At 42.6% G+C, this 15,777-nt stretch overlaps 1 protein-coding gene across 1 annotated transcript in view; it reads left to right on the top strand.

The window, feature by feature from the left end:
• ACVR1B (activin A receptor type 1B) overlaps nt 1–15,777 on the top strand; it is a gene marked incomplete in the record, with an annotated part of 411,504 nt that overhangs the window by 351,393 nt on the left and 44,334 nt on the right. The window contains 1 exon segment of the mRNA XM_044083814.1: nt 13,895–14,019. Coding sequence (XP_043939749.1) covers nt 13,895–14,019 — 125 coding nt within the window.

Raw genomic sequence — 15,777 nt, 5'->3', positions numbered from 1 at the left:
GCTGGGCAAGAATGCTTGGCTTGTGACTTTAGACCTAAGAGAGGCATACCTGCATGTTCCAATCAGACAAATATGCAGAAGATACCTCAAATTCAGGGCTGGCTCAATGCATTACCAATGTTCTGCACTGCCCTTTGGCTTATCTACTGCGCCCAGGGTCTTTACAAAGTGCCTGGCACCTGTAATTGCAAAGAGGAATACAAATATATCCTTACTTGGAGAACTGTCCAATTCAAGCAGAGAATAAGGACATTCTTCTACAGCATCTGGCGTTTGTGAAAAGACTTCTAACATGTCTAGGGTACACAGTCAATGAAAAGATATCAAACTAGTACCCTCTCAAGAGATAATATTCCTGGGTGCAAACATAAAACAACTGCCCAGATGGCTTATCTCATGCCAGGCAAACAAAGGCAACTGACTACCTATTTCAAAATGCTGGCAACAAAGGCCCAGTTATCTGCAAGAAAAATTCTGCAGGCTTTGGGCTTCCTGGCATCTTGCATCCTACTAATTCCATATGCAAGACTGCATATAAGGAAGCTTCAATGGTACCTAAAAAGTGTTTGGACTCAACATTGTCACAGCCTGGAAACTGATTACTCTCATTCCCTGCCTGCAATAGGAGTTTCGATAGTGGGCAAAGGCTTGTCACCAAAACAAGGGACAGCCATTCACATTACCCCCAGCCAAGCAAACACTAACAACGGATGCATCAGATTATGCCTGGGGGGGCCCACATGGCAGGAAGATGCATTCAGGGCACATGGACCTCAAACCAAATGCATCTACATATCAATCAAAAAGAGATGCTAGCAGTTCAAAATGCCCAGACAGCCTTCAAGGACCTACTTCATCCAGGACAACTACTGATAAAGACAGACAACACCATGGTCATGTGGTATATAAACAAGCAGGGGGGGGGCACTCATTCTTACCCTCTTTGCAGACTAGCCATGACTTTGTGGGACACAGCATTGACTTACCAAGTACACCTGCAGGCACAATTCCTGCCAGGAAGGAAAAATACACTGGCAGACGAACTAAGCAGAAACCTCATGGACCCTCATGAGTGGCACCTGGATCCACAAATCTTCAGCATGATAACAAGGAAATGGGGATGCCAGGACATAGATCTATTTTCCTCCCCTCACAACTACCAACTAAAAAGATTCTGCACAAGGATTTATCACAGACAAGCATGGAAAGTGGACGCCCTATCAGTATATGCATTGCCCCTCTGCCTCTCCTCCCCAAGGTACTCCTAAAGGTCAGACAGGAGAAGCCAAGGATGATACTAATTGCCCCACACTGACCCCACCAGTACTGGTATCCAGTACTAAGGAGCTTGTCTCAATTCCCAGCATGGACCTTATCTCAGATACCTCATCTACTGTCCCAGCAAAACAATCCGATCCTGCACAGCCAACTCAGGACTTTAAACCTGGCTGCATGGTGGATAATGTAGTCATACAAAACACACCTCTCAGTAAAGCTGTGATGGATGTCATTTTGGAGGCCAGAAGGGCCTAGTACTTGTGCTGGAAAATGGAAGAGATTTTGTGCTTGGAACCAGGCACAAGGAACTGATACAGCTGTGCCAGATATTCCTCAGATTTTGCAATACTTAACTGAGATCCTCTGCAAAGGTCTATCTTTTTCATCTATTAAAATTCATGCCTCTGCCATTTCGGCTCATTACAATACAGAGCCACCAGTCTTTTCTCATCCCTTACTAAAACAGTACCTCAGAGCAGCCAAAAACTTAAGGCCTCCAAGAAGATCACCAATGCCTGCATGGGACCTCAACTATGTCTTGGAAAAACTCACCCTGCCACCTTTTGAGCCAGCTGCTACGGCTGATATAAAGTTTTTATCTTGGGAAACAGCTCTGCTACTAGCAATAACTTCTGCAAGACTAGTTTCAGAGCTTCAGGCACTCATGGCTGTGGAACCTTTGATCATTTTTTATCCAGACAGGGTCTCTCTGAGGACAAACCCAACATTTATGCCTAAGGTGGTGGCTCTTAATCAAACCATTCATCTGCCAATTTTTTATCCAAATCCACAGAACAAGGGGGAGAGAATTCTGCATTCTTTGGACATACACAGACAGCTTAGATTCTACATGAACAGAACCAAAGTTTTCCGAAACACAGAACAATTACTAGTGGCATATGCTGCAGGATCACATGGAAAGACTATCTCAAAGCAGACCATTTCAAAGTGGATAGACCACTGCATTCATTTCTGCTACTTACGCCATGGCAAGCCAGTGCCTAAGGGCATTAGACCACATTCAACCAGAGCTGCAGCCACTTCAGCAGCCTTTCTCAGGGGAGTACCAACCAAGGACATTTTAGGGGCTGCTACTTGGAGTTCAGTGCACACCTTTACTAAGCACTATCATCTGCCACTCTACTCTAAATCCAGGGCAGGTTTTGCCACTGCAGTTCTGCAGGGCCTCGTAGCCACTCCTAATGCTGTTTAGCTCCAGCCTCCCATCCATAGCTTTGGGACTCTACCCAAATTTAATGACTGCAACAGTGAAACATGAAGAGCATAGTACAGTTGTGTACACTTACCATAAATGTAGATTTTCGAATGTATTCACTGTTGCAGTCCAGGTTACCCACCCACCATCCTCCTTTCTTGTGATGGAACTTATCTTTCCTTCTCTGATTTACACAACCTATGTGGTGTATTTGCTTGCAGAAGAAGGTAAAGTTTATATTGGTGCATGTATTTATATGTAAGTAAATTTTGGCTACCCTTTTAGGGGGCACCTGACTCTGGGGCAAGAAAAACTAAAGAAAATGGCGTCAGCCGCATCTTTTGTACCCTTGATGACCTGATGTCAGGGAAGGGGTGACAGCACCCGATGCAGGACCCAGGACTTTGGAATTCAGGCCGACTGAGGGCAACCTGCCAGCAGGATTACCCAAATGTAATGACTGCAACAGTGAATACACTCGAACATCTACATTTATGGTACGTGTACACAACTGTACTTTGTCTGCAAACTTGCTTAGCCAGATATCTTCGTTTGTAATTTGGAATTTTGCAAAGCCCTGTGGAATACTAGTGTTCACATTCATGTTTGCTAAGGATACATTTAATGGCTTCTATCTCTCAACTAATTTGCTATCCATGTAACCTTACAGGTGTCAGTTTGGAGCTCATTTAACTTGTTTATTAGTTTTAGAATGTGGTATTGTGTCAAAAGTCTTAACTAGGTCAGGGTATGCTGTATGGATAACATGTATACTGTCCACTGCTTATGTTACTTTGTCAGATAAGTTGACCAGATTCATTAGATGGGCTCTACCAGTTTGTGGTTGGATTTAACTGGAGAAAGTAATACGGGGGGGGGGGGATAGTTGACATCATTGCCATGTTAGTAAGGACCAGGACAAGAATATTTTGTCCCATGGTGCATTCTTTGACAGTTTAATCCAGGGATTTATTGTGTATGAAATCAAGAAAGTTTTGGAGGTAGCCTGTAGTTTAGGTGTCTGTATCCCAGTTCATTGTTGGGTAATTAGTGCCCCAGGGTAATGGAATTCCTTTTGATTTGAAATTCATCCAGTGTATTTAGAAACCTAACATGGTTTTCTGGGAGCACAGATTAGGTCCTGTAAAATGCTGTGATCTTATAGATGGCCTTATTTTGTGTGATTTGGATCTCAATCCATTCAGTTTTGTGATCTCTAGGGATCTACCTAGAAGTGATGTAGTCGTTTACAAATATGAATACTTCACTTGAGTTAACTGTGGTGGTGGTGCTGCGGTAGCGTTGTCGCCTTACAGTTAGCCGTTGCCCGTTCGTTTGTCAGTTAGAGCGTCTTCTGTATGGCGACATGCGTGAATGGGCGTTCCTTCGTTGAAGGTTGTGCGTTAGGCCCGGCAAGCCAGCACGTAAAAATCTACTGTCAATCATTAGCGGACCGGAGTTCCGCTGTGGCGACCCCTAACTGGGAAAAGCCGAAAGACACAAACAAACTTGAGTTAATGTAAAGCCTCTGGGTTTGGTAGGTGCAAAATCCTGGTGTGGATGGACTGCTTTGCTTTTTGTACTTTTAAATCAAGTATCTGTAATAACGCACAGGTATGTGTTTCATATCCAGCATATTACTTGGACTGCTGGCATTGAGCAGAGCCATTATGATGTGGTGTGGTACTTGATTTTTTTTCATTTGTGAGGTTTGGAGATCCGTTAGTGGAACTCTGAATTAAAAGGCACTGTGCGGGAGCAAAAGCTTTAGCCAGAATGTGTAAGTCCTGGAACAAGAGTTCCAAGCCATCCATGGCAAAGCAAGAGCAATTGCCTAGCATTTCTTCCCATGCTGACAAATACTGCATCCCCGAGAATAACACCAACTCTGCAGCCAGTTGTTGAAGCTAGTCATCTTTTCTCTGTACTGTGACATCATTTGAGGAAAAGGAAGGATTCTGCTCAAAGCAAGGGTCTTACCTGCATTTGTGACATTCATGGAGAACACTTGCATTGCTTTCCTTTATACACAAACTGTTTCCTTACCCCTTTGTTCAAAAATTAATCTTTTTTTCTGAGAGGCTGTAGTGACGTAAAAGAAATGGATGGCCACTGTAATTTGTTTTTCTTACACACACACACACACACACACACACACAAAACTCACTCACTGTATCTCTCTCTCTCTCTCTCTCTGTCTCGCCTTAACAGTTTAGATCAGTGATTTGGTGCATTCTCATACATCCTATCCATCCTCCTTTAAAATACCCATGCCTATCTTAAAAAAAATCTCTAACATTTTATTGTGGGTAAGTGAAAGGAATTCTTAGAAGTGTATTTCAGCTCGTTTCACTCACATTCACGTACTGTCTTACAAAATTGTCAGTGATCAGTTATTTTCACACGCATCATACATCTCACCCCAACACACACACACAAACACACACACAGTTCTGTGTATGCATTCTATGCATAACAAAGATGAATAAGGGCCATAGTATGTATTCCAAACTTGTTCTTCCCATGTACACATAAATACACACTAACCCTGTCAAACTGTATTGATGGTTATTTGCTTTCACACACAGATTGCCTTCCCACTGCTGAAAAGTAGACATACCTCTCAGTACTCCAGATTTTTGCAGAATGCCCAGGTTTTTGCTTTGTTTTTCATCTGTTCGTCATAAAACTTGCAGTTTTCTAGCAAAAAGCCACTAAATAATGGCAAACATTTGAGTTTCAAACTTCATATCCTTCAGAAAATGTGTGCTAGCACAAATCCTGTTAGTTTAGTAACATTCTAAGTTTATAAGAGCAATATTTAAAATCTGTCTCAATTTATCAGTCTTTCATTCCCCCATTGTTTTAAGCTTTGTCCAGATTTCTTGCACAAAGAGGTTGTATCTGAATGGTACATCTCTGATGTTGCTCTTGATGTTTTTGATCACTTGAAATCGTAAAGATCATCTCAGGTCCCAAACTGAATGCATGTACTCTTGCTTTGGACACATTACCACTGCACCACCCCCATTGTGTGTCCATCCCTGGTGAGATCTGACCACAACCCATTCTCACTAGAAGTAACTATAACACAAACCCCCAACCTTAGCAACAACTAGACTAAAAAACTTCTCCAAGGCCAATTACAACCTCTTATGTGACAGCATAAATAGCTTCATAGCCCCTCCCCCCACTGATGGAACAGGCCCCTGTGCTGAGTTAAACAGCAATTCTTTATGCAAGGAGCTGTACAATTGTATTGACTCTGCCATACCTGATAGAACCAAAGCAATATCTTCAAGGAAAAACAAGCCTGCCCGGTGGACAACTGCCATTAATAGGCTATACCATAGGATAAAGAAATTGCTGTCTAAGAATATATAGGAACAGTCTCAAAAATGGAAACACTCCCTCCTCAATTTAAAAAAGCAAGTAAGACTCCAAGTGAAGTCCTCCAAAGCTAACTATAAATCCAGATAAGCTTCACTAACGATAACCACGGGGTGTTCTTTAGTTACATATGTAACCTCAAAGGTAAGGCCCAGATTTGCACTGAACTCATAGTTAATGGTACCACATATACAGAACCTGTGGCTATAGCAAACCTGCCGGCTGACAGCTTCAGTGAAAACTTCACTCCTCTGTCTTAACCACATATACACCAAAGTATTCCTAACACTTGTCCCCCACCTAGTATTTCCAAGGAGCAGGTCGTAAATGCCCTCTCCAAGGCCAAAAATACAGCCTCTATGGGACAAGACAACATACCAGGCTGTATTCTACATTGGTTAAAACAGGAATTAGCATCACCATTGGGCACACATTTCAGTCACAGCCTAAGCACTGGCTTCATCCCAGGGGAATGGAATATGGCTACAGTCATCCCTTTGCACGAGGGGGGGGTGCATCCATAGACCCCCAGAACTATAGACCCATTAGCCTGACCAGCCTTATCTACAAAGCCATGGAATGAATCATCCTGGACCTTATTAACAAAGACATAGGAAATCTCCAAATGCACACACCCACCCAGTTTGAGTTTGTCAAGGGCTGATCGTGCCTGATAAACTTGGTGGACTTCTTCGAGACGGTCACCAAAACTCTAGACAAGGGAAATCTGTGCATATGGCCTACCTAGACTTAGCCAAGGCTTTTGACACAATCCCCCACTCAGGCATCATTGATAAACTCACCCAGCTGGGTATCAACCCATATATTGTCAGGTGGGTTGCAAACCAGCTCACTGATAGAACTCATACGATCAAAAATATGGGACTCCTTCTCCTCCAGCAGACCCATAACCAGTGATGTTCCACAGTGATCGGTCCTGGGACCCCTACTGTTCAGAATCTACTTCTCCAAAGTACAGGCTAAAACTAAAGGACTGTAGCTAACAAAGTTTGGTGATGACTGCAAACTGGGAGCAATCATTGAAACCCCTAGCAATGTCACCATCCTGCAAAGAAGGTCTTACGCAGACTGACTAGTGCCAAAGTCATTGCCTTTAACTTAGTGCAAAAAAATGTATTATCATCCCCTTCAGCAAGAGTGGTGCTCCTGCAAACTACCACATCAATAACAATACAGTAAGCATACAGTTAGGGTGAGAGATCTGGGCACACAGGTCGGCAGGAACCTTAACTTCGATCATTATGTCTCCACAGTGGTAAGAAAGGTATTTTTTATTGCTACTCTCATAAGTAAGGGCATTACCTCCAGAAAAAAGAGGTTATAATCCCCTCTGTACTCTTCCCTCATCAGGCCAGTAATAGAGTACAACCCCCCCTTTGGTATGCTCCTTTCCAAACACCTGCAGCAGTTGGAAAGACCACAAAGCTCCTTGCATAGAAAATTCAGGGTCTTCAAGATCTGTCTTATGCGGACAGACTGAAATCATTGTCACTTTACTCTGTCATACATACTGCTCAGAGGCAACCTGTACGTTGCACATAGAGCAATCTGTGACCCAGCTTTAATGTAAATGCTGCACATTCACAAGTCAAGTGCCACACAGGTCATTCACTCAAAGGACCTTAACCTGGTATGTGACATCAACAGAACTTGCTGGAGAGATCAATTTGTCTCGCAGATGTTGCCCCACCTTTGGAACAAGCTTCCTATTCATGTCAAACAAGGCCCTTGTTGGGCCTATTTAAGTGTAATTTGAATGATTGGATAGATTACAGGAAATTCATCCTGGGGGTTCCAGCTGTACCCCTCTTGGACAGGTACAATAGGTGCTGATTTTAATGTCTGCTTGAACCAGACACCATTGGAAACATGGGTTGAACTTAGCTAAGCTTGTAAGGGCCTTGGGGCATTAGCCTAATAACCTCTTGTGATCCTCTGTCCGTTCCCCTTCTCCGTTCGTATGTGTATATGTATATGTGTGTGTGTGTAAATATATATATATATATATATATATATATATATATATATATATATATATATATATGTATATAATATTACAAGTTAGAGTTTAGAAATGTATCAACTAAATATTGTTTTGCAAATATTGTATATATTTGGCCTTTCTGTATTTTATTCCTTTTATAACTCGTATTCCCTTTTTCTGTAGATCTTCAAACTGTAACTGCCTAAATTCATATACACGTGTCTCTCCTGTGTGTAATTCTTTTGTTTGCTTACTCTCTTCAGTTGCAACTCATACATCTGTTTGTACATGTAAATCTGCTTGCTTGTCTGCTTATTATTTTTTCTAGGCAGAGACTTGACTTTGATCCACTGGGATCAGTGCTGTACCGTGGTTGCTAAACTGAATGGAATGAATAAATAAATTAATATAAAAAAATAGTGACATATTTCAGCTTCTGTCTCCCACTCTAGGTGTTTTTACACATGGCCTCCGACATCCCCTGAAAATAAACTCTCTGACTGGTTATATCTCTCCAAGTTTGACTGTGAATAGATGAAAAAGTAAAGCCATCCCATTTTGGGTCATTTGATATATATATATGTTGTGACTTTCGGCTTTTCCCAGTTAGGGGTTGCCACAGCTGAACTCCGGTCCGCTAATGATTGGCAGTTGATTTTTATGTACCGAGTTGCCAGCCCTGACGCACAACCTTCAACGAAGGTACGCCCATTCATGTATGTCTACACGCAGAAGACTCTCAGAGTTGAACCGGACAGTGTCTTACTGTGAGGCGACAACGCTACCTAGTCTATGTATATGTGTGTATATAAACACACACACAATCAATCCCTATAAGTCGCAATATTGTTGCTGTGGTCAGTGTGTTTTGTTAACACTGCCTGTAGTTTAGTCATGTGGCCTTTTACTTGGACACAATTTTTCTTTCTGCTGATTAGCTTTTTGGCTCCCTGTCACAGTCTGCACATAAGAGGGCAACATAAGCACCAACGTCACTTGCATCTAATCATCCAGTATTATTGCTTAAGTCATGTAGTAACAGGCCATTTGTTAGCTAGTCATAACCAGTTAATGTATCAGAAGGTGGAAGTGAGACTACAAGAGCTACAAGTGGCACAAGGGAGAGAAGTGATAACATTTGCTAAAGATGAATGGCATGACTTTTCACTTCTGATTAATTTTGGGGTTATTTTTGACTTGCATCATTAGGGTACATGTTTTATTGCTGTAGTGGTGGTAGACACAAAAGGTTTATGCCTGAAGTGTGCCATGGGTGAGAAAACTTGTTTATTTTAAAAGAAGTTTAAAACTTGTAAAATTAAAAACAAAGCACAGGAAAACTTACCTCTATAACCTGTGTTATGAGCTCCTTCTTCTGGTATTAACTCCACAGCCATTACTAAGAGGTTGAAGATCTGAAAAGAACTGTGGATGTTCAGAGGATGGTAACAGAAATGGTCTGTACCAGATTGTGTAGAGAGTTTGATACCTTATTGTGTGCAGTCAAGTAGGGGGGGTGCATGACAAAGTTGTAAGTGCGTTAAAGGCGTACATAGCGTCAGAGTGAGTGTTACAATAAGGCATGTAGGAGAACCAAATGAATAAAGTTAAAATGTAGATCACCCAAGAGACGTGAGCCTTTTTAGTGGTAGTATTATGGTCAAAAAGAATAATGGAATTCAAGAATCCATGGGCAAAACATCACACCATCATTATTAAGGGTAGAGAGAAGCACTTAAATAGAGCTTTTCTGATAAGTAGAGAATTAATAAGTTAGTTGGGCAAAAAAAGGCTGTGGTGGCCATCAGATACCCCCCCCCCCATATTTTTTTTTTCCTCTGCATTTTAACTACTGAGTTCTATGTAGATGCATTGTTTCTCATTTCTTGCAATATTTAGCACTATTTCTGGCTAGAATCTTTAATAGGCAGCATGTGTCATTTACGTAATTTATGCCTTTTGAAGCAATTCTGTAAAGTCATGCATTTGTGTGTTAATGTATCATATGCAAGTACTAAAATAGTCTTTTCATATTTTATATTCATGCAATATTTGTTTCTATTTTCTTACCATCCCCGCAAATCTCTATGCCGGTTACAGTGGATACAAAAAGTGTACACACCCCTGTTAAAACGCCAGGTTTTTGTGATATAAAAAAATGAGACCGCAATAAATCCTTTCAAAACTTTTCCCACCTTTAATATGACCTATAACCTGTACAATTCAATTAAAAAGCAAACAAATCTGTTACGGGGAAAACTATAAAAAGTACAATAAGCTGGTTGCATAAGTGTGCACACCCTTAAACTAGTACTTTGTTGAAGCACCTTTTGCTTTAATTACAGCATTCAGTCATCTTGGGTACACACTTGATATCAATTAAAGAGACACTGACTAACCCCAAATAAAGTTCAGCTGTCCTAATAGAATTTTCCTGACATTTACTCAGTTGCCTGCTACAGCAAAAGCCATGGTTCGCAGATAGTTTACAAAGCATCAGAGGGAATCTCATTGTTGAAAGGTATCAGTCAGGAGAAGGGTACATAAAAATTTCCACAGCATTGGATATACCATGGAACACAGTGAAGATATAAAGTGGAGAAAATATGGGACAATGGTGACATTGCAATAAACTGGACGTCCCTCCAAAACTGATGAAAATACAAGGCGAAAACTGGTTAGGGAGGCTGCCAAGAGACCTACAGCAACACTGAAGGAGCTGCAGGAATTTCTGGCAAGTACTGGTTGTATACTACATGTGACAACACTGTCCCATATTCTCTATATGTCTGGCCTATGGGGTAGGGTTGCAAGACAGAAGCCTTTTATTACACAGAAAAATATCCAGGCCCAGCTAAAATTTGCAAAACAATACATAGTCTCCCAAACGCATGTGGGATAATGTGTTATGGTCTGATGAGACGAAGGTTGTACTTTTTGACCACAATTCCAAAAGGTAAGTTTGGCGCAACAACAACATTTTGCATCACCAAAAGAACACCATCCCCACTGTGAAGCATGGTGGTAGCAGTATCATGCTTTGGGGTTGCTTTTCTTCAGCTGGAACTGGGGCTTTAGTCATGGTGGAGGGAATTCTGAACAGCTCCAAATACCAGTCACTTTTGGACAAAACCTTCAAGCATCTGTTAGAAAGCTGAAGATGAAGAGAAATTTCACCTTTCAGCACAACAGTGACCCCAAACATAAAATCAACAAAAGAATGGCTTCACCGGAAGAAAATTAAAAGTTTTGGAATGGCCCAGCCAGAGCCCAGACCTAAATCCAATAGAAAATATGTGGGGTGACCTGAACAGGGCTGTGCACAAGAGATGCCCCTCGCAGTCTGACAGATCTGAAGCACTTTTGCAAGGAAGAGTGGGCAAATATTGCCAAGTCAGGATGTGCCATGCTGATAGACTCCTACCCAGTAAGACTGAATGCTATAATTAAATCAAAAGGTGCTTCAACAAAGTATTAGTTTAGGGGTGTGAACACTTATGCAACCAGCTTATTGTATGTTTTTTATTTTTATATTTTTTCCCCTAACGGATTTGTTTTTCAATTGAATTGTACAGCTGATAGGTCACATTAAAGGTGGGAAAAGTTTTGAAATGATTTATTGTGGTCTCATTTTTTTATATCACAAAAACCTGGCATTTTTAACAGGGGTGTGTGCACTTTTTATATCCACTGTATATATCTAAGAATCAAGCAGCATTTAAAATGTGCATATATGCAAACATTTCTGTCAACTGTTTTTTTTTTAACCTAACAAAATGTGTCATCGTCAAAGACTTTTCTAAACTGTTATTTGTTGTAAAAAGGATAAAGTGTTGCAGTGCCACCCTGAGAAGTATATTACAAGCTCATTTAAATTTTTATTTAAATGCCACTTTTAGTTACCGTCATAAAGTAGGGTTGGTGTTAAAAAAATAAATGCATTTAATTTATTTTAATGTTAGTAAAGCATGCTTTGAAGCAGAAGGGAACCATGGTGTTTGGTTCCTTGATGTGGGTTAATTAAGTATTGGTGAGTAAGTCCGGAGCTTTATGCATAGTGGACCAGATTCAGTAAACCGATGTGCAGCAAAGTCGTTGGATGGAATTGCTGAAGACCTGTTAGCACACCCTTCCATTAGGATTCGAGTATAATAAGGTGTAGTAGTATGCAGTATAGTTGCAATTGAAATTATTCATCAATGAACAGGATCTGCTGCATGTCAGAATTTCATGGTGAACATTCTGGAATTGTGGCTGCAGCACCCCTGCTTCCTATCTATTGCTGTAAAAACCTTGTAGTGCTTTGCTAGTAGACAGGTTTGGAGGAAGAGGTCATTCTCATGTCCAGGCTAAATACCTGGCCATTCTCATGTCCAGGCTCAATACCTGGTCCACTGCTTTTAGCTGTACTATACAACCCTGCCATGGTAACACACTGGTATGCAGGTCAGCTGCATCATGCAACATGTAAGAATTGCTTGGTGTTACAGAGAGATTCAGCATAGCTCCATTGACATTACATCACTAGAGTGAGTAGAAGAGGTACTTCCTTGAAAAATCTGACATTTTGTTTCCCAGATTGGGGAAGGGGGAACCGTGTAGAACAAACAATTTTATATGTAAGCGGGGTGCAGTGAAGTTGTCACTGGAGGATGGAAAGCATGCTTCTGGACAGTGACCAAAACTTAGCAATTCTTTGAGAGGGGAGGGGGACGTTGTGAGGAGTGTATGGTATATTTGTCTTAAGGAAGAACTTCTTGCGAGCCTTGAGTAGGTATTCCAGTTGACTGGACCAGTTAGAAAGAGAAGCAGCGGCAACTTCAGCTCCAACAGGATAACTTAATAATGTAGTTATTACATAGCACTGCACCCGAGAAGTGTGTTACAAGCTCATTTAAGACAGTTCTGTATGATGAGGTCAGTGGCAGATTTGCACTGCATGTGTTAACCTGCATGCAGTGTAATGTATTTTCTTGAATCTGAGCCCGGTGTGCTCACTTTTGTGCAATTTAAGCTTAATTTTGTTTGCTTAATGTGCTGACAGATATCACTCTGCAGAAGTTGAAGGGAGCAGATATCTACTAAGAACTTAACAGGTGCTTCTTTGTTCTCCCCAGATTCCTTTTTCTTTATTCTGCCCTTTTACCTGACATCTGCTTCACAGACTGCCTGAGTCTTTGTCACATTCTTTCTTAATCTCTACTCAATAATTTTCAGATCTTCAGTCCTTGAGACAACAGCTTCTTGTTTTTAATGGCAAAAACTGAGAATAGAGCTATTGGTGCATTTGTGTTAGCAGTGTGAGTGAGAGAAATGTTGCTGATGGTGATGTGGATGTTCCTAGCTAGGCAAATACTGCCAGCTAGTGCACTGTTTTGGTTTGTTTAACCTGCTACAGTTGGCTCAGAGCTCTTTGAAGAGCTGCTGTTATAGCAAATTTATGGACAGTCTCCTCTGTCTGCAAAATATTTGAACTAGAAATTGGCCAGCACTTTGTTTCACTCAGCTACAGTACTCGAGTCACACCAAGATATTGAAATGAGGACTTATTTCTCCGGGTTTACCAATTAAATAGAAGTGTTTGCCTTGTACTTTTCTTCCATAGAACTTCCAGGTGTCTGAAGTAGTGGTGAAGTAAAATCAGATGATGAAATTTGCTCCTTGTGCTTGATTTTTACTACTTTCTAGTACAGGCACACAGTTTGTACCACACAGCTTTTCCTGCCATGAGACCCTAAGCATCTTCCTTCTAGACTTCAGGGATCTGCCATCCCTGCTCATTCTGAGACAATATGAGCCTGGTGGTGGGAATGAAGAAGGTTCACTAAATCTGCATATTCCCTTGAAAACTAGTAGTGTGCACCTTTCCTAGACTTAGAATTACAGGTACAGATTGTTTTAAGTAAGATGAGCTGTGAAGCCCGAACTGTGACAAGTAATGGAGTGTTCGACAAATGTTCTTGTTGTGTTACCATAACTGATTGTGCTTATTTCTTTCTTCCCAGGTATATGGCACCTGAAGTTCTAGATGAAACAATTAACATGAAGCATTTTGATGCATTCAAATGTGCTGATATTTATGCATTAGGTCTTGTTTATTGGGAGATTGCCCGCCGATGCAGTACAGGAGGTAAGAACAGACTTTGAATATTGGTGTGGTGAAGAAGTCATTTGGGAAACTACTTTTTGGTACAAAACAGAAGTAATTATTCTTGATATGTACATATATATTTAAACGTGTCTGTGAGTATGTATGTTTGTGCATGTGTGCTCATGATGACCGATGGAGAAAATGGAAATCTATTAAAAGCTGCTTATGTGGCACAAAAGGATGAACGGATGATCTGAAGTAGGAGATTCATTTGTCTGCAACCTGTGGGGTTATGGATCCGATATCGGATCCGAACCGGCATGGTTTACCAGCTATGGATCCAAGCTCTCAGCTCCTCCCCTCACCCATAATGCCCTGCTCTACCCTCATGACCTCAGATCTCGTTTGCCGCGCATGGTGACCATATTGTTTCTCAAGCTCTCAAGCTAAGTGCTAGTTTTCAGTGTTTAAATTGCAAAATTTAAGAGATTTTATTGTTTTTTTGTGTGAAAGTGTAGGTTTCCCCTTTGGTATATTTACTTTTTTTAGAGTTTAAACTAAAAGTTATATCCCTCCCCTCGCTGTTAGCGTAGTGTGTGTGTGTTGGGCCTGTGAGTGTTTTTGTGTTCTTTAGTTACTTTTTAGTTTTAGTAACTACTGTTATAGATTGGGATGGCAGAGCAACCCAAATCTATTTTTTCTAAATGCTCCGAGTGTGGCCATAAGCTTTCCCCAGCAGATGGCCACACTCTGTGTGTTAGATGCCTAGGGGTTGAACACCTCACATCTGGATGTTCCATTTGTGCAGGGTTCAACCCCAGGGCATTGAAGGAGCAGAGGTCCAAGCTTGTTTTGGCGGGCCTTTTACCGCCGGACTCGGCTCCGACCTCCGCTCCTTCGGGAGTAACCGTACCCACGGTTATTCCTTCTGCGGCGCCCCCTCCTCCTCCTGGGACTCAACCTCCCGTTTCTGGTTCGGAGGAGAAGGGATGCTAGAAGGGACCGGAGGGAGAAGCACCATAAGCGGCGGGCCGAGACCTCTGTTTCGGCCCCGCCAGCCAAGCGGGCTTCTCCCCCGGCTCCGTTGTCGGCTCCATTGTCGGCTCGGTCTCCTCCTTCTCGGCTCCGGTCTCCAGTGTGTTTTTCACCGGGACCTGAGGAGGAGGAGACCCGATCTCCGTCGAGGCTATCGAGGAGGCACTCCAGGCCTACCTCGGTAGCCTCGTCGAGATCTACGTATAGCCTTTCGGATGCTGATCTGGACCGGATGATGAGAAGGTTCATCCAGGCCCAGATGCAGATGGGAGTGCTCTTGCCTCCCCCCCCTCTGGGGGGGAGCTCAACACCCTTTTTCAAACCGATTGCTCCTTCTCCGACCCGCTACCGGGCTCGGAGCAGCTGGAGCCGAGCAGCCGAGCCGGGGTGGGTCGGCGCCGATAGTACTGTACCGGATCCGACCCTGCCCTCGAGTGCATCGGATCCGACCTCTCGGAGCCTGGATCCGAGCTTCGGATCCGGGGGGATCAGTGCTCCTTCAGCGCCGTCTGTGTCGGAGCGCACTGTCCCTTTGGATCCGAGCGCTTCGGCGCCGGCTCCGATCCACTCTTCGGATCCGAGGGGGAGCCGATTGTCGGATCCTTTGGTCGAGGTCGGCTCCCCTTCGGCGTTTGATGTAGTGGAGAGGGCCCTATTGAGGGTCTCCGGACCCCCGGCACTTGTTTCGGCTCCGTCCCGCGCTCCCTCTGCACTGGGCCAGGCTTCCACCATCCGGCCCTTGGGACAGCCCGCTTCTGTGCC

Source organism: Protopterus annectens, chromosome 9.part0 (genome assembly GCF_019279795.1).
Source record: "Protopterus annectens isolate FY-2018-M chromosome 9.part0, PAN1.0, whole genome shotgun sequence".
In the NCBI taxonomy this organism is placed as follows: Eukaryota; Metazoa; Chordata; order Ceratodontiformes; family Protopteridae; genus Protopterus; species Protopterus annectens.
The sequence above is the reverse complement of the archived record's forward strand: the minus strand, read 5'-3'. Positions and strand labels throughout refer to the sequence as shown.